The sequence below is a fragment of the Callorhinus ursinus genome, unplaced genomic scaffold (genome assembly GCF_003265705.2).
Source record: "Callorhinus ursinus isolate GAN/ISIS: 27379988/994484 unplaced genomic scaffold, GSC_fseal_2.0 scaffold2, whole genome shotgun sequence".
Lineage (NCBI taxonomy): Eukaryota > Metazoa > Chordata > Mammalia > Carnivora > Otariidae > Callorhinus > Callorhinus ursinus.
The window spans coordinates 52,048,184-52,072,978 of record NW_027397064.1 but is presented as its reverse complement, the minus strand read 5'-3'; the positions used below and the strand labels follow the sequence as shown (position 1 = coordinate 52,072,978).

General features: G+C 38.3%; 1 protein-coding gene across 2 annotated transcripts in view; it reads right to left on the bottom strand.

Moving 5' to 3' along the window:
- Window positions 1-24,795, bottom strand: part of CCDC141 (coiled-coil domain containing 141) — a 208,389-nt gene that overhangs the window by 111,210 nt on the left and 72,384 nt on the right. For both annotated transcript variants that reach the window (XM_025849253.2, XM_073881808.1), the window contains exons 7-8: window positions 21,373-21,626; window positions 430-546 (exon numbers count right to left, since the gene is read on the bottom strand). In XM_025849253.2, coding sequence (XP_025705038.2) covers window positions 430-546; window positions 21,373-21,626 — 371 coding nt within the window. The remainder of the gene's footprint in view (window positions 1-429; window positions 547-21,372; window positions 21,627-24,795) is intronic.

The following is a 24,795-nucleotide window of genomic DNA, read 5'->3' as shown; positions in this document are numbered from 1 at the left end:
AGCTTTGGGCCTTGGAGTTAGATAAGACCTGAATCAAATTCCAACTCTGCCCTGGACAAGATATATTACATTGGTCAAGTTACTTTGCATCTCCAAGCCTCTGTGTTTTGTTTGTTTTGATCTGTAAAATAATATGTACCCCTTAGGGGTTTTGTGATAATTTAGATAAGGCATTTCTTATACTTAATATAGTGTTTGATAGATAGTAACTACTCAAAAGAAGATAGTTATTATTATTGTAGAGGCTGTTTTGTTCCTTATTATTCTAGAAGCCCAGTCAGTAGGTAGTGGTATTAGCTAATACTATGAGAAATTTTTCTTTGTGAACAGTGAATTATTCAGAGGGTTTGGTACTTCTCTACATTACCTACAGAAGCATATTCAAAAGAAGACCATGCATTTTAAAATAATTTTTAATGTGTCTCTTACCTTCGCTTTTATTATCAATTCCTCATGCTTACATATTAGCTCCTCATTGTCTGAAAGTGATGAACCTAGACTTTGTTCCTGTAAATCTCTTATGGTTTTCTGAAACCAACAAGTAACCTAGGTAAGAAGCACAAAGAGAGACCAAATTTCAAATGATTAGAATAAGTAAATCAAAATGAAAAATATTTCCTTAACCTTTTAAAAACTTAAGCTATTTCAGTTTCTTTCTACATAAGCTTGTCTCACATATTAAATTAATATGATCAGGTTTGTTTTTTCTTCATTTCAATCTCTATGTAAGAGAAAAAAATAGAGTAATCCCCCAAAAGCATGAAAATGATGTATCAGTTCAATAGATTACATGGAATGAAGGAAATAATTCAAAATCTCCTAACAACAAAGAACTAGAATAGATTCCCACAATCTATAACTCATGCATTCTTTTAGAATATAAATCTTCCCTGGATAAGAATATGAATGTGAGTATGTAGTTACATAAACCTACATGAAGATATTAGCATATGTAGAATTATGTTTCTACTATAAAATGACAATGTAAAAATATTTCAGCAATGCAATTGCTGAAAATCTATATTCAGAAAATAAATGGAGAAATTAGTAATATTCTACTGATATTCTAAACAGCTAAGGGCGTGACTCACATTTATTTAGACTTGATTTACAATACATGATTTACACAGTGTTGAAACAACAAATAGCAAAGGACTTTAAAGAAGCTGTACATTTTTAAATGGTGACATAGGTAGACATGGGACCGATGACATGGAGCCCCTGGATACAGATTCCTTATCCCAGTTAAAGCAAAGAGAGTTTTACTCTCAAACCTTACACAGGGTTATCTCCATGATCACATCACAGCTACTGATCCTTAAGAGCCCACAACATGCTAGACAGTTTGCTACTTGCTTTTTGGGCATCATCTCTATTTCTCTCAACAACTCTCTAACAAGTGTGATATCTTCATTGTAGAGATGAGAAGAGGTGAAGCAGATTATCCAGGGCCATAAAGTAAGTGGCAGAGCCAGGTTTGTCTCCAAACCTACGTTATTCCAAAATACATGCTCTTTTCACTGTGTCGTGCTGCCATCTTAGGTAACCTAAGTCTTACAGCCCTGGCCATCAGGGGTTACTACTTCAAGCCTGAAGAATGAATCCTGACATCCCATTCAAAATGGTGGGCAATGCCCAAACGTTGTACTATGTTTTTTTTCCAGCCTAGGTTGTCTTGCCTACAACCACCTCAGGATTTCTCTGAACTCCTATAATATAGAGAAATGTGTGAAGCAGATAGTCAAAGACAAAGCTAGATTAGTCCTGAAGCTCCACATAATAAATGCACACCTCCCTTCCCCCCTGCCCCACATAATAAATGCACACCTCTGTCCCCCCCGCCCCACATAATAAATGCACACCTCCCTTCCCCGCCACACACACAAGTTAGGAGTTACCTAGAATAGGACATTCCATTACCATTACAGGGCTGATATCACAAAACTGATTATGAGATCAAATGGTCTATACCAATACTTAGCATTTTTCAGCATGGAATAAGCAGTACAATTTGGGGTAAGAGAGTTTCTCCAGCTTTCTGCTAACTGGAAATCTTTGTTAACCAGCATTTTTGGCTATCATCAGTGCAATTAAAAAATAATGGTAACCCTGTAGCAATTTACATATGAAGTACACCTCATTTTTTTCCAGAATATTTAGTAACCTGTATACAATATACACATTAGTCAATCTCCGTATCTGAAGTATTGTATATGTATTTAAATTATTTGAAGATAATCTATCTTTCTGTTATCCCAATTAGAATTATGTGATATGTACAATATGCATATTAGATCCATAGAGAGTATTTTATCAAGAGCTATAAAATTTATTCACTAATTTATTTAATTTTTATAAAAATAGTTTCTCACGTAAGATGCAGTGAACCCATATAAAACCACAACTAGAGGAATGATTTAAAGGTTTCATCAAAGAAACATGGATCATGAATATAACTAAGTTTAAGAGAGCATTGACTAAGTACTGGGGGTGAGTTTTATTTATTCTTAGCTAACATGGGAGGAACTCGGAAATCTCAAGAATGCTTTAATAGGGAAAGTTAATATAGAATCTGAGTGAATAAAAACTGGGTACAAACAGGTGTTTGCTAATCTCTAAACCCTGAACTCTCAGATAATCCTATTCAGTTTTGTGAGTCAAAGACTTGTCATCTAGCACATGCCAGCAGTGATGAAAGCCGGAGAGGAGTGAGTTGTTTTGATTTTTAAAAGGTATCTACTGACCTCATCCCCTAGATTTGGCAAATACTATTCAATCTCCAAAGGATACTATTCCTGTATGGCAATACTATTCCCTATTAAGAGAATGTAGTTAAAGATCTATGTTGGTATTCTGTGTATTCTGATCACATACCTTCCTGATAAAGCATGCTGACTTTTTAGATCTACACACTTTTACTACCAAATGCACCCCGGGAGGAAACATAAAAACAAGTTGGCATAAAACTCAGAAGTAAGTAGTTCATTGTCAGGGTGTTACATCTCATCTTGAGGTATCACACACATGAGCAGCCTTTTAGATCAGATTACCGTGTGGTACTATAGCATACACACAGAGGCTCTCAGAGTCCTTCTGATGTAAAAGCATGACACCCTAAGTTACTAAGAGTATGTCAACCATAATATCCTGCCACCCAATAAATCAGTCATTGCATCTCACAAGTAGCTACTGCGGACAGCTGCATAGATATTCCAAGAGCACTTTTTATAAGTATTTAAATTATATCAGCTGCTGTCCAAAAGCCTGAGTGATAAAGTACAGTAAACGATGCATCAGGACATTCTGTAGAACATAGTCCTTGCAAAAGGATGAAAACATGAGCCAAGGGTTCAGGGGATGCAGAAAAGAAGGAAGAAAAAAACATTCAGAGTATGCCCTGGAAATCGATTCTGGGCAGTGATGGATTAGGGAGAAAATCTGGACATTTTTCCTTTCTCTTCTCAGTTCCTACCTTTCAGCTTGAACTAAGCAATGTTTTCATGATCATCCCAGCAGTTTGACATGACATTCTAGGTACTCAGTGCCCAGTGGAGGTAGAACTAAGATAGAGAAGGAATGGAGATCTTTTTTTTGTGGGGAGAAGGGGAACACCTATCAGAGAGTAAAGGGAGATAGAAATAAAAAGGAAGTCAATAAAGATTCAAAGCAGGAGCAAAACCAAGAGCTGCCTTGGAAATGAAAGCTGCCAGGAAAACTCACTCAAATGCTGTCTGTAGACCCACGCTGTCCTCTATGGTAGCCGCTAACCACACATGGCTATTGAGTAGTCGGATTGGGCCAAGTCTAAATTGAGATGTGCTCTAAGTATAAAATACACAGCAAATTTCACAGACTTTGTATAAAAAATAATACAAATACCTTGTTAAGAATATTAATATTGATTAAATATTGAAGTACTACTTTATGTATGTTACGTTAAATAAAATGTATTATCGCAGGGGCGGAGCAAGATGGCGGAGGAGTAGGAGACCTAGATTTCGTCTGGTCTCAGGAATTCAGCTGAATAGGGATCAAACCATTCTGAACACCTACAAACTCAACAGGAGATCAAAGAGGAGAGTAGCAACAACTCTCTGAACAGAGAAGCGACCACTTACTGGAAGAGTCATATTTTATCCCTTCATAGTAGTTACCCTTATTTTTGGCATATATATATAAGTTGTTCTCTCTTCAAAATTTTGAGATACAGTTTCTTCTAACAGATAAAAATATACCCTAAATCACTAGTGTATGGTTCTGTTCTAGTCTCCTGCCTGATAACATTCTCTCCCTTTCTTTCTTTTTTTTTTTTTTAAATCTTCTTTCTTTTATCAAACAACTTCTTATCTTATCAAGTCCTTTTATAAAATCTTTTATAATTTTCATCTTTACAGTCATCTTCTATCCCTTCATTGTATCAACCCTTATTTTGTACATATATGTCTTTCTTCCTTTATAATTTTAGGAGGCACTTTTTTCTAACAGACCAAAATACGCCCAAAATCTAGTGTGTGGCACTGATCTATGCACTAGCCTGATCATATTTGATCACATTCTGCGTTTTTGTATTGTTCTGTTTTTGTTTTTATCTTTTTTTTCTTTTTTCTTTTTTTTTTTTTTTCTCTTTCTTTTTTCTTTCTTTCCCTTTCTTTCCCCCTGGTTTCAGGTCTTTTCTGATTTGTATACAGTATATTTGCTGGGGACGTTGTAAACCTGTTAGCATTTTGTTCTCTCATTCATCTATTCTCCTCTGGACAAAATGACAAGACGAAAAAAATCACCTCAGCAAAAAGAACAAGAGGTAGTACCGTCAGCCAGGGACCTACTCAATACGGACATTAGTACGATGTCGGACCTAGAGTTCAGAATCATGACTTTAAAGATACTAGCTGGGCTTGAAAAAAGCATGGAAGTTATTAGAGAAACCCTTTCTGGAGAAATAAAAGAACTAAAATCTAACCAAGTCGAAATCAAAAAGGCTATTGATGAGGTGCAATCAAAAATGGGGGCACTAACTGCTAGGATAAATGAGGCAGAAGAGAGAATCAGTGATATAGAAGACCAAATGATGGAAAGTAAAGAGGCTGAGAAAAAGAGGGAGAAACAACTACAGGATCACGAGGGCAGAATTCGAGAGATAAGTGATTCGATAAGACGAAACAACATTAGAATAATCGGGATCCCAGAAGAAGAAGAGAGAGAGAGAGGGGCAGAAGGTATATTGGAGCAAATAATAGCAGAGAACTTCCCTAATGTGAGGAAGGAAACAGGCATCAAAATCCAGGAGGCACAGAGAACCCCTCTCAAAATCAATAAAAATAGGTCAACATCCCGACATCTAATAGTAAAACTTACGAGTCTCAGAGACAAAGAGAAAATCCTGAAAGCAGCTCGGGAGAAGATATATGTAACCTACAATGGTAAAAACATTAGAATGGCAACAGACCTATCCACAGAGACCTGGCAGGCCAGAAAGGACTGGCAAGATATCGTCAGAGCACTAAACGAGAAAAATATGCAGCCAAGAATACTATATCCAGCTAGGCTGTCATTGAAAATAGAAGGAGAGATAAAAAGCTTCCAGAACAAACAAAAACTAAAGGAATTTGCAAACACGAAACCAGCCCTCCAAGAAATATTGAAAAGGGTCCTCTAAGCAAAGAGAGAGCCTAAAAGCAGCAAAGATCAGAAAGGAACACAGACAACATACAGTAACAGTCACCTTACAGGCAATACAATGGCACTAAATTCATACCTTTCAATAGTTACCCTGAATGTAAATGGGCTCAATGCCCCAATCAAAAGACACAGACTATCAGATTGGATTAAAAAACAAGACCCATCCATATGCTGTCTGCAAGAGACTCATTTTAGACCCAAAGACACCCCCAGATTGAAAGTGAGGGGGTGGAAAACCATTTACCATGCTAATGGACACCAAAAGAAAGCTGGGGTGGCAATCCTTATATCAGACAAACTAGATTTTAAAACAAAGACTGTAATAAGAGATGAGGAAGGACACTATATCCTACTTAAAGGGGCTATCCAACAAGAAGATCTAACAATTGTAAATATCTATGCCCCGAACATGGGAGCAGCCAATTATATAAGGCAATTAATAACAAAAGCAAAGAAACACATTGACAACAATACAATAATAGTGGGGGACTTTAACACCCCCCTGACTGAAATGGACAGATCATTTAAGCAAAAGATCAACAGGGAAATAAAGACTTTAAATGACACACTGGACCAAATGGACTTCACAGACATATTCAGAACATTCCATCCCAAAGCAACGGAATACACATTCTTCTCTAGTGCCCATGGAACATTCTCCAGAATTGATCACATCCTAGGTCACAAATCAGGTCTCAACCGGTACCAAAAGATTGGGATCATTCCCTGCATATTTTCAGACCGCAATGCTTTGAAACTAGAACTCAATCACAAGAGGAAAGTTGGAAAGAACTCAAATACATGGAGGCTAAAGAGCATCCTACTAAAGAATGAATGGGTCAACCAGGAAATTAAAGAAGAATTAAAAAAATTCATGGAAACCAATGAAAATGAAAACACAACTGTCCAAAATCTTTGGGATACAGCAAAGGCAGTCCTGAGAGGAAAGTATATAGCAATACAAGCCTTTCTCAAGAAACAAGAAAGGTCTCAAATACACAACCTAACCCTAACCTAAAGGAGCTGGAGAAAGAACAGCAAATAAAGCCTAAACCCAGCAGGAGAAAAGAAATAATAAAGATCAGAGCAGAAATCAATGAAATAGAAACCAAAAGAACAGTAGAACAGATCAATGAACCTAGGAGCTGGTTCTTTGAAAGAATTAACAATATTGATAAACCCCTGGCCAGACTGATCAAAAAGAAAAGAGAAATGACCCAAATCAACAAAATCATGAGTGAAAGAGGAGAGATCACAACCAACACCAAAGAAATACAAACAATTATAGGAACATATTATGAGCAACTCTACGCCAGCAAATTAGATAACCTGGAAGAAATGGATGCATGCCTAGAGATGTATCAACTACCAAAACTGAACCAGGAAGAAATAGAAAACCTGAACAGACCTATAACCACTAAAGAAATTGAAGCAGTCATCAAAAATCTCCCAACAAACAAAAGCCCAGGGCCAGATGGCTTCCCAGGGGAATTCTATCAGACATTTCAAGAAGAATTAATACCTATTCTCCTGAAACTGTTCCAAAAAATAGAAATGGAAGGAAAACTTCCAAATTCATTTTATGAGGCCAGCATTACCTTGATCCCAAAACCAGACAAAGATCCCATCAAAAAGGAGAATTACAGACCAATATCCTTGATGAACATGGATGCAAAAATTCTCACCAAAATACTAGCCAATAGGATCCAACAGTACATTAAAAGGATTATTCACCACGACCAAGTGGGATTTATCCCTGGGCTGCAAGGCTGGTTCAACATCCGCAAATCAATCAACGTGATACAATACATTAACAAAAGAAAGAACAAGAATCATATGATCCTCTCAATAGATGCAGAAAAAGCATTTGACAAAGTACATCATCCTTTCTTGATCAAAACTCTTCAGAGTATAGGGATAGAGGGTACATACCTCAATATCATAAAAGCCATCTACGAAAAACCTACAGCGAATATCATTCTCAATGGGGAAAAGCTGAGAGCTTTTCCCCTAAGGTCAGGAACGCGGCAGGGATGTTCACTCTCACCACTGCTATTCAACATATTATTAGAAGTCCTAGCCACAGCAATCAGACAACAAAAAGAAATCAAAGGCATCCAAATCGGCAAAGAGGAAGTCAAACTCTCACTCTTTGCAGATGATATGATACTTTATGTGGAAAACCCAAAAGACTCCACCCCAAAACTGCTAGAACTCATACAGGAATTCAGTCAAGTAGCAGGCTATAAAATCAATGCACAGAAATCAGTGGCATTCCTATACACCAACAACAAGACAGAAGAGAGACAAATCAAGGAGTCAATCCCATTCACAATTGCACCCAAAACCATAAGATACCTAGGAATAAATTTAACCAAAGAGGCAAAGGATCTGTACTCAGAAAACTATAAAATACTCAGGAAGGAAACTGAAGAAGACACAAAGAAATGGAAAAACGTTCCATGCTCATGGATTGGAAGAACCAACATTGTGAAGATGGCAATGCTACCTAAAGCAATCTACACATTCAATGCAATCTCCATCAAAATACCATCCACTTTTTTCAAAGAAATGGAACAAATAATCCTAAAATTTGTATGGAACCAGAGGTGACCCCGAATAGCCAGAGGAATATTGAAAAAGAAAAGCAAAGGCGGCGGCATCACAATTCTGGACTTCCAGCTCTATTACAAAGCTGTCATCATCAAGACAGTATGGTACTGGCACAAAAACAGACCCATAGATCAATGGAACAGAATTGAGAGCCCAGAAATGGACCCTCAACTCTCTGGTCAACTTATCTTTGACAAAGCAGGAAAGAATGTCCAGTGGAAAAAAGACAGTCTCTTCAACAAATGGTGTTGGGAAAATTGGACAGCCACATGCAGAAGAATGAAACTGGACCATTTCCTTACACCACACACAAAAATTGACTCCAAATGGTTGAAAGACTTAAACGTGAGACAGGAGACCATCCAAATCCTAAAGGAGAACACAGGTAGCAACCTCTTCGACCTCAGCCGCAGCAACTTCTTCCTAGAAACATCACCAAAGGCACAGGAAGCCAGGGCAAAAATGAACTATTGGGATTTCATCAAGATAAAAAGCTTTTGCACAGCAAAAGAAACAGTCCACAAAACCAAAAGACAACGGACAGAATGGGAGAAAATATTTGCAAATGACATATCAGATAAAGGGCTAGTATCCAAAATCTATAAAGAACTTATCAAACTCAACACCCAAAGAACAAATAATCCAATCAAGAAATGGGCAGAAGACATGAACAGACATTTTTCCAAAGAAGACATCCAAATGGCCAACAGGCACATGAAAAAGTGCTCAACATCGCTCGGCATCAGGGAAATCCAAATCAAAACCTCATTGAGATACCACCTCACACCCGTCAGAATGGCTAAAATTAACAAGTCAGGGAACGACAGATGTTGGCGGGGATGTGGAGAAAGGGGAACCCTCCTACACTGTTGGTGGGAATGCAAGCTGGCGCAACCCCTCTGGAAAACAGTATGGAGGTTCCTCAAACAATTGAAATTAGAGCTACCATTCGATCCAGCAATTGCACTACTGGGTATTTACCCCAAAGATACAAATGTAGGGACCCGAAGGGGTACGTGCACCCCAATGTTTATAGCAGCAATGTCCACAATAGCCAAACTGTGGAAAGAGCCAAGATGTCCATCGACAGATGAACTGATAAAGAAGCTGTGGTATATATACACAATGGAATATTATGCAGCCATCAAAAGGAATGAGATCTTGCCATTTGCAACGACGTGGATGGAACTGGAGGGTGTTATGCTGAGTGAAATAAGTCAATCAGAGAAAGACATGTATCATATGACCTCACTGATATGAGGAATTCTTAATCTCAGGAACAAACTGAGGGTTGCTGGAGTGTTCGGGGGTGGGAGGGATGGGGTGGCTGGGTGATGGACACTGGGGAAGATATGTGCTACGGTGAGCACTGTGAATTGTGTAAGACTGTTGAATCACAGATCTGTACTTCTGAAACAAATAACGCAACATATTTTAAGAAAAAAGAAAAAGAAGAAGATAGCAGGAGAGGAAGAATGAAGGGGAGTAAGTCAGAGGGGGAGACGAACCAGGAGAGATGATGGACTCTGAAAAACAAACTGAGGTTTCTGGAGGGGAGGAGGGTGGGGGGATGGGTTAGCCTGGTGATGGGTATTGAGGAGGACACATTCTGCATGGAGCACTGGGTGTTATGAACAAACAATGAATCATGGAACACTACACCAAAACAAATTATGTAATATATGGTGATTAACATAACAATAAAAAATTAAAATAAAAAAGAAGGAAGGACAGAAAGAGGGAGCAGGAGAGGGGGAGAGGGGACGGGACATTCTCAAGGTCCTTCCAAGGCTGGAACCAGGGTTGAGTCTCACAGAGCTGGAAGGTTAAAGGGTGCGATGTCTTAAAAATGCCCAGTGGTCTTGGCCGGGGGAGTGGGTGACTCTTGATCTCAGGGTTGTGACTTCAAGTCCTGTACTAGGTGCAGATACTGCTTAAAAATAAAATCTTTTTAAAATTGCCTAAAAAAAAAAGTATTATCGCTTTTCACTTATGTGACTTTTTACCTTTTTTACAAAGGTTTTTATTTATTTATTTATTTGAGAAAGAGAGAGGGAGTGAACAGGCATGAGCAGGGGGGAGAGGCAGAGGGAGAAGCAGGCTCTCCACTGAGCAAGGAGCCCAACACAGGGCTTGATCCCAGGACCCTGAGATCATGACCTGAGCCAAAGGCAGATGCTTAACTGACTGAGCCACCCAGGCGCCCCAACTTTTTACTTTTTTAATGTGGCTACTAGAAAATTTAAAATCATATATGTGACTTGAATTATATCTTTATTGAACAGTTCTGCCACTCAAGGATATTCAGACTATCCATATTGGTTAAATATAGATCTAAGGACTGAGTTTTAATTAAGGGCAATTTAAAATAGCAGAGTCAAGAGAATGGTGAAATGGGATCGCAGTTGATAAGCATTTATGGACCACTGAGGTGAGGATAAGGAAGTAGAACTAATGATACTTCCGAAGAAGTTTATTGGTTCAGTAAAGGAGAGATCTGGTAACAGCTTTAAGGAATCAGAGGCAGCAACAGGGCCTCTCCACACTTTTTTATTTATTTATTAGATGAGACTTAAGCATTTTTTGCAGGCACAGCGACTGAAGATACATGAAGAAGAGTGGCTGCAGGAACATACCAGGAGGAGCAGAAAGGTCAGAAGACAGCACTAACCAGGCAAGGAAGGGCTCGTTTTTGCTTATTGGACAACCCATCCCCACCTCTACACCCTGCTGAGAGAGAAGAATGAAGGAAGTAAGAGAAATGAACCCCCTCTCCTTTGGCAGAAGGGGGTCAGGGACTACTCTAGGCAGGTTACAACTTACCTCATGCAATCTTTACATCCCCCCTCTGTGGAGAGATTTTCTTTTTCAGCAGATGAGGAAACATACCCAGCATGTGTGTTATGAGTTTAGCAACTTGCTTAAGGTCACACAACCAATAAGGGGGAAGTCCCACAGACAGAAATGTCATGGTCAGAATTCACGCTTTCTTGTTTAATGTTTTCCTTCTCCTCACCTCCATATGCAGAACCAGAGGATTCCAGAGGAGAGAAATGGTTTGTATCAGGCTATTTTACGAACATTCTTAAGATAGAAACCAAAACGCAACACCACAGTTAAGAGATTTTAACACAGAAATAGGTTCTGGGTACTACCAGGGGGTTCAGTGGAAATATCGCCTTCGAGAGCACAGACGTGGGTCAGGCCCTTTAGGAGCATGGCCCGAGAGGAAGAGGCCAGCTATGGGCAGAGGTAACAGCAAGCACAAACCGTGAATTCCAAAGACAGGACTAATACATGGGAGTGCCAGTGATAGAAAACGCACTCCGACAGTCAAGAAGAAAAAACTCATGTGGCAAGAAGGTGAACTTCTGCTGCAGCCCAGAGCGATGCATCAGACTGCCAAAAACTACCAGTCTCTTTTTTTGCAATTTGTTCAACAATCTGAGATCAGATCTTATTTTTTGAACTTTGTTTCAAAGTGTGCAGGAGGAGGTGAGCCAGCAATAAGCACTTCAAACCACCTTAACAGCAATGCTTAAGGGAAGATGAAAATCTTTTCAAATTACTTCCATTTTCTTTTCCATGTGCATAACAATTCTTGACAAATAGCCAGTTACTAAATAGAGAGGAAAACTGATAAGGGGGAGGAAAAAGCATTAGTTACTTATCTTCCTTAACCCAAGACTTTTTGATAGTCTCACTTCCAAGTATCAAAAATGCACACATATACAAAAGTGTTTTCAATCATAGTGGATGGCCACAGGTGACACTTCTAATATCTACTTTGTTTTTGAAGGCATGTTAGTATTATAGCAACTATTTTATTTCCCATAATGTTTTTTTTTCTTTTTTACAGTAGGGAAATTATTTCATATTAGGCCATGCAGTCAAATGTGCTCTGTATTTAATTAGGCAATAACAAAACTTCAAATATCCATTTGCTCCAATGGGTGATCATGTATATTAGGGAAAGAGATACTAAAAGCTGTGTCATTAATGTTTATAACTCAGGACTTGGGAGCAGGGAGGAAAGAAGAATTACTGTCAAAAACATGGACTGGGTTTCTTTTTAGATGCATTCTGGGACTAATTATTGGCTTATGAATATTTGGACTTCATTTCTTTAATTCTAGGAGGATAATGTCCACAACGTTTCTTTTGTGGAATTTGGAAACTCTCCATGAATTATGGAAGTCAACTGGAAGGTATTAGCATCTCTTCAACAAATTATGAAATCTCAGTATTCTCTGTTGATGGGTAGTAGGAAAGCTAAAATATGTTGTTTGTCATGAAGCAATTTTTTTACTTTATAAACAGCTTCACAGATAATTTATTTCCCTGTCTAGAATCACAATTTTATGTATTTAATTATTCTGATTTGTGTTGGCATATCATTTTTCTTCTCACATCTATATAGCAAGAAAAATGGCACTAAACACTTCCTCCCTTCCCTAGACCAGCCTCAACTCTTGTTTATGTTTATGTAGGTTCTTTACTTTCAACTACTTAATGGAAGAAAGCTGTTTAGTCCAGTAGCTAAAATCAGTATAGTGGATGTTTCTAGTCCTAAATTTTATTTCTAGCATTGCCTCTGACTCATTGGGGCAAATCGTCCCAGCAGTAGAAGAAAGTCTTTATTTCAAGAAAGGAAACAGAGACTAGCCCAGTGTCCCAGCAATGTGCATTTCTGCCAAAAATACCTAAGGCACGGTTTTCCCAGTATAACCTAGGGTTCCACCATAAGTGATCTGGAGCTAATTATATTCACTCGTGTGTGTGTGTGTGTGTGTGTGTGTGTGTGTGTGTGTGTGAGAGAGAGAGAGAGAGAGAGAGAGAGAGAGAAAGAGAAAGAGACAGAGAGACAGAGAACAGACATTACAGAGCTACTTTAGGAGTGGGACCAAAGTTTGACATTTTCACATTACCATCCCGGTTCCTAAGCCATGCAGTCAAATAGATTTCACACTGAAGCTTTGGCCTAGATTCTTGCTTGTTGGAAAAAATGAGAGTCAGAACCTATCATATTGACAGGATAAATAACTGCTAAATTTTAAGGGATGTTGTCATTCTTTCAAAGTATGCTATTTACTTTGTTTGCTTATAAATATTCCTAAAAAACATTAAAATTAATCATACTCTTTGCTCGTCTTTGGGGGACCATGAGAATGAAGTCCCACTTCCTGGCCATTTTGGGGTAGTAATAGTGTTGAGGAGGAAAGAAAAGCCAACAATCTTCAGCACCAGGGGCAGGGAGGAAACAGAGCTACGGGTAGTGGGAGGAGATCCACAGGCAGTCTGGGGCTTAGCAGATAGCTCAGGTAGCGGCAGCTAACTGTGCCACAGGATGGGAGGGTTTGAGGATCAGGGATCAATGCAGAGCCCTTCCCAGGGAGCACCCATATCAAACAGCTTTGTCATCAGTCCTATTACTGCCGAGTGTCATTTGGTCACAGTGTGTGTCCCCCAATCCTCTCACAACTGATTAGGAGGCTTAAATCATTGTGTCTAATTAAAATGTTGGTGAGCCAATTGAACAGTATGTAGAAATGACAGACTAAGTTTCATGATTACATAATCAACCATAAGAAGTATAAATGAGCTAAACAAAAATACCTAAAGGGTGAAAAAGTTAAAGAGAAAAAAGTTAATTTTAAACTTTATCTTACAAATAAAGTTGACTTTCTGAAAATACTGGGCTGACTACCAAGCCATGAAATGACATTTATTTCCCCTCTACACCATAACGTTTTAGAAAGCTAAGATTACCTAGTGATTTAGAAAACTGGTATGGGATCTGGCCAACATGTAGGATTTTATGTGCCGGTGATTATCCAGTAAAGCTCAGAAAGTGCCGACCAGTGTATATAGTGATATGGTGAACATCTGAATATTTATTGAGCACTTACCATATGTAAGCTGTGCTCTAAGCATTTTTACATATATAACATCGTTTATTTTTATTGAAAATCTATAAAAATCTATAGATACTATTACTATTATCATATTACAGAAAAGGAAACTGAAGCATAGAAGTAACTAGTATGTGTAAAAGCTAGAATTGATATCCACACTATTTGCACCAGAGTCCCTCTGTCAGGACCTTTGACATGCAGTGTCTTTGCCCTGCACTAAGACATCAGTGTCTTAGCATGAACGCATGCTAATCACTTTGCAGTAATGGTTAGCATGCATTCTATTTAGGAGGGGGTTCTATTGTTTTCAAAACCGTATGATTCTCCAAACTGGGTTCTAGAGGGGAGGGGGGTGGGAGGATGTGTTAGCCTCGTTCTGCATGGAGCACTGGGTATTATACGCAATGAATCATGGACCACTACATCAAAAACTAATGATGTAATGTATAGTGATTAACATAACATAATAATAAAAATAATAATAATAAAAAGCATGGGAGTAAAAAAAAACATGATTCTCCTGTACTTTCAGATATTTTCCATCTACTGCTGGCATGTCTTAGAGTAAATTCTAGAGATGGCTATGTGTTAAAACTCTGCAATAAATTTTAATCTACGAGTGCCTGACAAGTTATGTATGTCTGTTACTGGGCTAAGCTACTGGATACCAGTATCTCCAAGATAATTCAACCTTTATTTTACTTTTAAGCCGGTCAGTGTTAGAAAGCTGTGTTCAGAGGGATTTTTTTTAAAGATGTATTTATTTATTTTTGAGAGAGAGAGCAAGCGGGGGTTGGGGGCAGAGGGAGAGAGAAACTCAAACAGACTCCATGCTGAGTGTGGAGCCAGACGCGGGGCTCAATCGCAGGACCCTGAGATCACTACCTGAGCCGAAACCAAAAGTCAGAAGCCTAACCGATTGCACCACCCAGGTCCCCCAGAGAAATAAAAAAAAAAAAAAAAAAAAAAAAAACTTACCACTAAACTAGGCACTTTTATGTTATCTCACATTAATTTAAGCTGGTCAATCATTCAAGCTCTAAGTCCTGTTTAGAAGATAGCATCATATAAAGGAGAATATACTTGCACATATGTGTATGTGTACGTGTGCACACACTCACACACACACGGTGTTATAGCTGCCCACCAGGTACAAGACTGGTGTCCTGAGGCTGTGCTTATATGTGCCATCTTTGATGTAATTTTAATTGCCTATTGACAAGGAGTATGATTACATACGGTTACATAATTATGATATGCATGATACTCAAATTATAAAACCTTCTAAATGTGAATTCTATTACCCTTTAACCCCCCTGCAAAGATTTGTATCTTATAAGTATGTGTGATCTGGGTGGTAAAAAGAAATTATCTGCCTATGTCTTACTTAATTCTCTTAGATGTCCTTGACACTGTCTTGTACAAAGAGACCATGAATAACTTAGTTTTAATTTATTTGTTTGTCTCACTTATGCCTGATTGGAGCAATTGAGAAAAATTACATTCATAAATCTTCTTGCCAAGATAATTAATTATGCACGAAATATTCCAAGCTGCTTCTGATTTTCATTAATGAAGCAGATTATGTGCAAAATAAAATGCTGCTGGAGTTGGGAAGAAAGGTCAGCCAGCCGCTCATCTTTAAGTGTAAAGCAAGTGCACATTTTTACATCTGAAAAACAATGATAAAGAGAGAACATGCTATGATTATGTTTATCAGACTATCACATCCCAATTAAGATAGAAAAGCATGTGGTTTTCATTTGTTTTTTTCCCTGTGATGGAAATAAATCCTATGTCACCATCATTCTGGTCAGTTAATTTCTTTTCCAAAGGAAAATTAGCTGAACTATATAGTTCAAAGCATTAGGCCATAAGCACTTAGAAACAGAGAAGCACTAAATGCATCTTTTAAATGGCCCTTATGAGAGAAGATGTGTCAGATATTCAGACATCTACATTATTATTCATCAGTAATCTTTGCTCTAATTTTCTACTTAATTTTCCTTTTTCTTAAGTGGTTATAATGATTGACAAAGCTGGTAATTTATCATCGTAAAACTTGACAGCTCTTATGTTCCTCTAAAATAAGTACAGAATTGACAAAAAATTGTTTGCCTTCCACTGAAACATGTGCCTCTGTATCAACTCATGGTTCCACAATGTTCTAGGCTTATCAGGTAGATCATCCAGGAACACGATAGACATAGAGCCCAAATTACTCTCTAACAGAGTCACATCTGACTTGGTGTTGCTGCTGCTGCCACCGTTTACCACTGCATCAACAAAACTTTAAAATAGAATATTCCAAAAATATTAAAAACTTAGGTAAGATAATTATGTTTGTATCTACCTGGATTTTAAAATATTTTCTTCTTAATACAATTATCAACACACTAAGCATGAGTTATTGTTTATAATATTGAGAAACTGGAAAGACTATATTTCCTCAACAATAAAATTTATTTAAATTGTTTAATAACTTTATGACAGATGCTAGTTACACTTATCCTGAGGAGCACGAGCATCACATAATATGTAGAATTGTCAAAACACTGTTGTATACCTGAACCTAATAGAACATTAGATGTCGACTATACTTCAATGAAAAAAAAAACTATGCTACATTCAAATAGTGAAATACTATATTAAAATGATATACTGTACTTTTGACCAAGAATATACCTATGATTTGTTCAATTTAATTTAAAAAATCAGGTAATAATATAGCATACATAGGTTAATTCCATTAATTTTTATGTGTTCTGTTAGGTGTTTCTTTAAAAAATGTGTGTGTGCCTGTGACTGTGTTCATGCTTATATAAAGATCTAGAAGGTGGCAGGATGCCAAATGCTAAGAGCAATTATCTATATTGATAGTGATCTAATCTACATTTTTAACAAATGAGCATTATTAAGTGACAAGCAGAAACAAATACAACTTTTTAAGCAGGTTCCACGTTCAGCACAGAGCTTGATGTTGGGCTCGACCTCACAACCCTGAGATCATTGCCCTGAGCTAAAATCAAGAGTTGGACGCTTAACCAACTGAGCCACCCAGGTGCCCCTCTTTTTGTTTTAAACTACTCATTGAATGCCCATTGAACAAGTATGGCTGTTGAGATCATCAAAGTAAGTTTTATTTAATCATACCTTTTGAACTCAAGACAAATAGTGAGATTAGCCTCAATGCAAGAATATTCTTTATTTGAGCATGGTGGTAGAGGTGGGTAGGAGTATAGGAGTATGTAATATATTGGGTCTTCACTGTTGTTTTCAGGTAGGATAACAAAAAATGCTAATACTAATATAGCAGTTCTATGTGGCAGGTACACTTCTAAGCACTTGGCATTATAATACCTTGCTTGATGATCCTAACAACACTTTGAAGTAGGTATATTATATCTACATTATACAGAAAACTGAGTCTGAGGGAAGTTAAATAATTGCTCAGTTACTCAGCTAGTAAGTGATGGAGCCAGGACTTTAACTCAGCCCTGGACCCAGTATCTGCCCTTACAAGGTAGCACACAGAAGCAACAGTTACTTTATTAATTACTCCAGCTGTTGTCACTGGTGTTAACAAGAGAAAATATAACATGGGGTATTTTAAGATTAAGAGCCTAAATTTTATATTTATGGAAATGACTAACTTATTTACTGGCCAATTTTATTAAAAAGAACATTTATTTGTATTATTATTTTTAAATTGATTTTTGTTTGGGACTGTTAGAAATGGAGTCTAATTGAAAGCCTAGTTCTCTTAACCACCAATACACATTCTTTCCCAGGGGAAAGAATATAGACCAGGTGAGAAAGAATTCATAGGTTGTAAGGCTTAACCAAAGAGAGGGAAGACAAGGAAACTAATATTTTGTAAGCTCCTCTTAGAATGCTAGGCATTGTATTACATGTTTTATACAAGTTATTTCATTTAATCCTTAGAACAACTCTGTGAATTAAGAGTTATTATTCCCAGTTTAAATATGAGACTCATTAAAACAATGAGATACCACTAAACACCTGTCAGAATGGCCAAAGTCCAAGACACTGATAACACTGATAATGTTGAGCAGGATGTGGAGCAACAGGAATTTTCATTGCTGGTAGGAATGCAAAATGGTACAGCCAGTTTGGAAGATGGTCTGGCAGTTTCTTATAAACATACTCTTACTATATATGAGCCAGCAGTGTATTCCTTGGTATTTACCCAAATGAATTAAAACTTATGTCCATACAAAGATCTGTACATGAATTCTTATAGCAGTTTTATTCATAACCGCCAAAACCTGGAAACAACCAAGATCTCCTTTGGTAAGTGAATGGATAAATAAACTGTGACAAATCCAGACAATGGACTGTTATTCAGCACCTAAAAGAAATGAGCTATCAAGCCATGAAAAGATACGGCAGAATCTTCAATGCATATTATAAGTGAAAGCAGCCAATCCAAAAAGGCTACATATTGCTTCCAACTATATGACATTCTGGAAAAGGCAAAACTATGGAAACAGTAAAAAGATCTGTGGTTGCCAAGGATTAGGGTGAACAAGGGATGAAGAGGCAAAACACAAAGGGTTCTTAGGGCAGTGAAATTATTCTGTATGCTACAATGGTGGATATATGTCATTATACATTTGACTAAAGCCGCAGAATATATTGCACCAAGAGTGAACCTTAACATATACTACAGATTTGGGATAATAATGATGTATCAATTTAGGTCACTGATTGTAACAAACGTACTACTCTGGTGCAGGATGGTGATAGTGGGAGAGATTGTATATGTGTGGGAAGAAAGGGTACTCTGTACTTTCCTCTGTTTTACTGTGAATCTAAAACTGCTCTAAAGAATAAAGTCTACTTTAAAAAAGCATCTTCTCAATAAAAACACACACTCCTCCTAAAAAAGATGAGACCTCATAAGTTAGAGAACTCATTGAGTCTTTCTGATTTCCAGGGATGACAAGGTACCTGGATTTCCCTTAAGTATGTGCCTGGGTTAAAATGTTCATTTTGAAACTTGGAAGCTCTAGAGGTAGGGGTGGGGTCATGAACTCAGTGCAAAGAGGTAAGAGGAAAGTTTCCTGAAAGGCACAGCAGCTCTGGGAACATGGGGTCAGGTCAGGATTAGGGGAGAGAAGAGAGGGACAGGGAGAGAGAAAGAGAATGGTATATAAAGGACTCACAACAGGGAAGACAGGGAACTTTGGAAATGTTTGTCTGATAAGCAATTTTAAGTTCATTCTTGTCCTAAGGATTAATTTTCCTGTGTTATGCCCAAATCTTCAGTAAAAGACTATGGCACTGGATAACAGTATTCTTGGTAAGGAGCATGTAAAGGTTGGGGTAGGCAAGGAGCTATACTGGGGAGTGGGTGGGGGTTGGCAGGCAAAGCACAGCAGAAACAAGACAGCAGTGGGCAGGAGTCTGGGCAAAAGGGCTGAGAGTGGAGGTGGGTTAGAAAGTGTATGGTGGGGAAAAATGAAGGGGGGGAAATCGGAGGGGGAGACGAACCATGAGAGACTATGGACTCTGAGAAACAAACTGAGGGTTCTAGAGGGGAGGGGGTGGGGGGATGGGTCAGCCTGGTGATGGGTATTAAAGAGGGCATATACGGCATGGAGCACTGGGTGTTATATGCAAACAATGAATCACGGAACACTACATCAAAAACTAATGATGTAATGTATGGTGATTAACATAACATAATAAAGAAAAAAGAAAGTGTATGGTGACTTGAGGGGGAGGCAATAAAATTCAAGCATGGAGTCCTCTGCATTTCGGTCTCCGCTCTATGCCACCTCCTCAGAGAGGCTTTCTCTGATTAAAAGTAGACCAACACAAGACAAATTCATTGCCTTATTTGATTTTCTTTACAGCACTTATCATTGTTCATTTGGTTATGGTATGTCTTTCTGATCACACTAGAACAGTGGTTCTTATCTGGGGGTGATTTTGCCCCCAGGAACATTTGGCAGTGTCTGGAGACATTTTTGGTTGTCACAACTGGAGGATATTCTGCAGGCATCTAGTGGGTAGAGGCCAGGGATGCTGCTCAACATTCTAGAGTACACAGGACAGCCCCCCAAATTATCTAGCACCAACTGTCAATAGTGCTGAGGTTGAGAAGCTGCATTAGAAAGGAAATTCCTGGAGGAAAAGGACTTTGTCTTGTGTGTTGTTTTTCCCAGTACTTATAATAGCACCTGGCACATGGTAGGTACTCAATAAGCATTAGTTAAAGGGCTGATCATCATTGAAGTCTTCATTTTTCCAGACTGAAATAAGAATCAGTTTCTCCTGGCCTCATATATGCTCCCAGCTACAGGTCTGTCTCCAATCTGGATCAGAGCAGCAACAGAAAACATGTGAAGAGACTCCTTCCCCATGCATCCAGGCCAGGAGGCCTCTTCCACATATTTCCCCCTGAAAATTCCCTCTACTTACTCTGTACAATCTCACCAGGGACTGGGACAGTTAGAAATATTGCAATAAATATCCCACCTACTTGATTTGGAGTTTTGCAAAGAGTTCTATCCATGCTTACCCTTACGTAATTGGGACAAAAGAAGTGCACAGCAAGCATATTGACAACTGACCAAAGCTGTGCCTGCAGCTAGGGTAATGAGTTCTAAAAAGCCTGCAAACATGAACCTCTTGACCCAAAGCCCTCTAACTACTGAGTATCCAGCCACAGGCCAAGGTCATATTTCTTCCTTGGCCCCAGGCCATTCTTCTAGGAACACTCCTTGGGGCTGACAGACTTTTTCACTGGCATTAGTAGCAACATACTACACAGTTCAGCACCATCATGCCTCCCCAACTTTCAAGAAAGCTACAATTTATATTTCAGAATTTCAAGGAACTGTGTCTAAAAGTTAACCTGGAAGGAGGCCAGAAAGAGAATCCAACAACAGAACACAGTCATTTTCAAAACTACCCACAGGTACTCTCCCGTTTATAAAAGCAATATTATGATGAGAGGAGATAAAAATCTTTGTTTTTCATTCAACTTATGTGGAAAACAGTATGTTAGTTTGGACCAAAGACCAAAGAATTTGACCATAACAACTGAGGAACCATCCCAGGAAACAGCTAATCCACACAATAATCCAACTTCATTAGCTGAGGTCAGGACATCATCAACTCCCCTTTGGGTTACCTGATTTTCTTGCTGGTCCCACTGACATATCTGCAGAACCTGACCCAATTCTTGCTGCTGTTGCTTCAGGTCCTTGTCAAGTTGCCGTCTCCTATCTTGTAGAAGTTCAAGAAGACTGTCAATCTTCAGACAGCTGTTATGAGCTCCCTGAATCAACTCAGGATTCACATTAGGTCCATCACACTTAAATTTTTCTATGAAGTCAGTGAGCTGTTGACTTTTGTTTAAAAGGGTTAGAGATCGTTCTAAGAGTTCTAGAAGAAAATTAGAAAGAAAAAAGAGTAGTGACATGAGCAAGCTTTTCTATAGTAATATTCAAACTCTTGGTATAATTTAAAACATATATAACTTTTATGTTAACAATAAATTGTACTGTAAGGAATCCAAATGTGTAAATAGAAAATGTCTGTGATACATCTGGTCAGATAACATGACCTAACAATTTCTGTAGCATTAACTGCCAAATGATAGGTTGCTGCAGTTGGTGACAGTGTAATTCAGTAAGGGAGGGGAAAGATCATGGGACTTGGGCACTGTGTCAGTTGGTTTTTAGTGATGTGATGCTGGTTAAGGTGCCTGCCAGCCTTGATGTGTTCTACGTTCTGAAGTGAATGGACTAATTCTGAAGTTTAAAGGCTATGACCCAGGAGTCATCCATGACACATTCCTCTCCCTCATTACCAATATCTATCAATTCCACCCTCTATCTCCTGCGTGTGTTTACTCCTCTCCTTCCCTACTACAGAAAACATTATTTGCACCTGGACTTGCGCAGCCACCTCTTGCATCCTTCTCCAATCCATTCATCTATTCTCTGTATGTAGCCAGACAGGTCTTTTCTAAATACACTACATCACATACATGCACACATGCATGTGCATGTGCGCACACACACACGATGGCTTCCAATTGCCTTAGAATTAAGGACAGACCCCTTGACATGATTTTAGGTCTGGCATGGTCTGGTTCCTATCTTCCCTTTCAGATTATCTCAATCTCTCTACTCTTCATCCTTCTCTTTTTAACTATATCACAAATCTGACATTCTGACATTCCCTTCTGCCCCAGAACTTTTAACTGTGTCCTCTGCTAGGGACATCTTTTTTTTTTTTTTAAAGATTTTATTTATTTATTTGACAGAGAGAGAGACAGAGAGAGAAGGAACGCAAGCAGGGGAGTGGGAGAGAGAGTAGCAGGATTCCTGCAGAGCAGGGAGCCCGATGTGGGGCTCCATCCCAGGACCCTGGGATCATGACCTGAGCCGAAGGCAGACGCTTAACGACTGAGCCACCCAGGCGCCCCAGGGACACCATTCTTAATCCCTTCCTTCTCCACCTTTATTCTACTCATACTTTAGGTCTTACTCAACTGCCAATTCCTCAAGGCATAAATCAGACTGAATCAAATCCTATCCCAATTCAAATACAATTAATTGTTCTCATTAACAGCTCTTATCACAACTATAGATTTTTACTTATGTGTTGGGTTAGTTGATTAAGGTCTCCCTTTGCCATCAGGCTCCAAGTCAAAATGAAGACAGTGACCATGACAATATCTCCAGCACTTAGCATAGTGATTGGCATGGGAGAAATGTTCAATAATTTCTGCAGAATGCTTGAATGAGATCAAATATATTAAGAGAGAGGGAAGAATTAAGAGAGCTATAAGTGCTAGAGATCAGTGGTTCTCTAGAGATGTAAACAAGATTTTGAGAAGGCATGAGATTTTGTGACAGGAAAGTGATGGAAACAGAAGCCAAGTTACCAGGTTGAGAAGTGGGGACAGTTATGAAGTGAAGTCAACAAGGCAGGGCAATCTTTGAGACATTTGCTGTTAGAGGGGAGAAAAAAAAAGGGACTATCAGCAGGGCTGAATATACTGTTTTTTTATTTTTAGGACAGGGAGAACTATGAAGAACATCCAGAGACTAAGTACCTTACCTAGCATCACACAACTAGAACTGGACTAAGCAGTCCTAAAAGCCACGTGTTCTGATTAGAAGCTCAGTGTTCTTTCCACTCTCCCATGGCACTCTGAACAGTTTTCTAACATTCGGCAGTTAACTGCACAGCGATAATGAGGCTGTGGTAGTTGGGCCAGTTATCTCTTTTAACTTGACACTTTTGTTTGGAGAGCTGGAAGAGAGAATGAGATAAGTGAAGATATCGTGAAGAGAGAGTTTGACATGAAAAGGAAAGAATTTGAAGTAGTTTGTGTCATATGACTTACATCGGTCCAGTGAAGTATTAGATGGTGTTACCTGTTTAGAATGAGGAAGATTATGTGCACTGGGCAATTTTATTGGGAGTTAACGATGCAAAGCAATGAACAACAAAAAACAACTTGAACCAAAAAGAGGATGAGATCATTCAAACAGAGTAAGAAAAGGCAGGGATAACATTAGAATAAATCTCTCAAAGAAATGGAAGCAAACATTAACAAGATGGGAGAGGCAGGGCCAGAAAAAAAAAAAAAAACCCTACCTATCTAGAGCAAGTTCTTATGTAGAAGGGAAAGAAAGAACTTGAAAACAAGGTGAAGACAGGTTATAGAGGGCCTTGTGTAGCAAACTAAAGAGTTTTAATTTGTTCATCTTATGCTAATCAGTATACTGATTCTCTCTATATATGTATACATAATTCCTCTGCATTGAAGAGTTTGTTATGATATTGTGAAAAGTTACACACACACACAGAGGAAATGTGGGCAAGTGGCAGGGTTTCCACATAGTATTCCTTTTCTTCCTTTCCATAACTAGTTCTTACACACTAGACTTTTCAAATGAGAGAGGGAAGCATAGCTCTAAGGGCTAGGGCATTGCAGACTGACAGTAGAACAGGCCAAACTGTTCTGGTTCCTACAGAATATATACAATTAGCCAAAATTTCCATTTGCAATCTTTTTCTGGTTCTCTGTTTCACATCTGCCAAAATAATATAACTACTACCATAGTACCACTAGGAATGGAGTCTCTGGACAAAGCTACTTGTAAACTATACCCAGGCTAAAATCAGTCTACTACTGCTACCATGATAGTCATTAAAGTGGACAAGTATTTCCCTCAGTTTCCTCTGTCAGTCTTTGGTTCTTCCTCTGTTGATTTCTTATATCTTAACTTTTTTATTGTTTGTGATTTCCTAGTAATTTATTCCATCAGTTGATCATACAAAGTGATGTATTTTTCCTCAAGGTTAAACTATCTAGATAGAATATCATGAACTTCAAGAAATACAAAATCTCTATGGTATGTTTATTTTAAAGATCATATTTTTGCATACATAAAACCCTACTTTCTGACATAATGCCTTGTGATGTGAGGCAAGTAAATATTTAATAAATCTTTATTATTTGTTTTGATTGTCATTATATCTAAGAAAGTTTATATTAAAGTAGATTTTATACTAATACCTATACAGTTTGCCA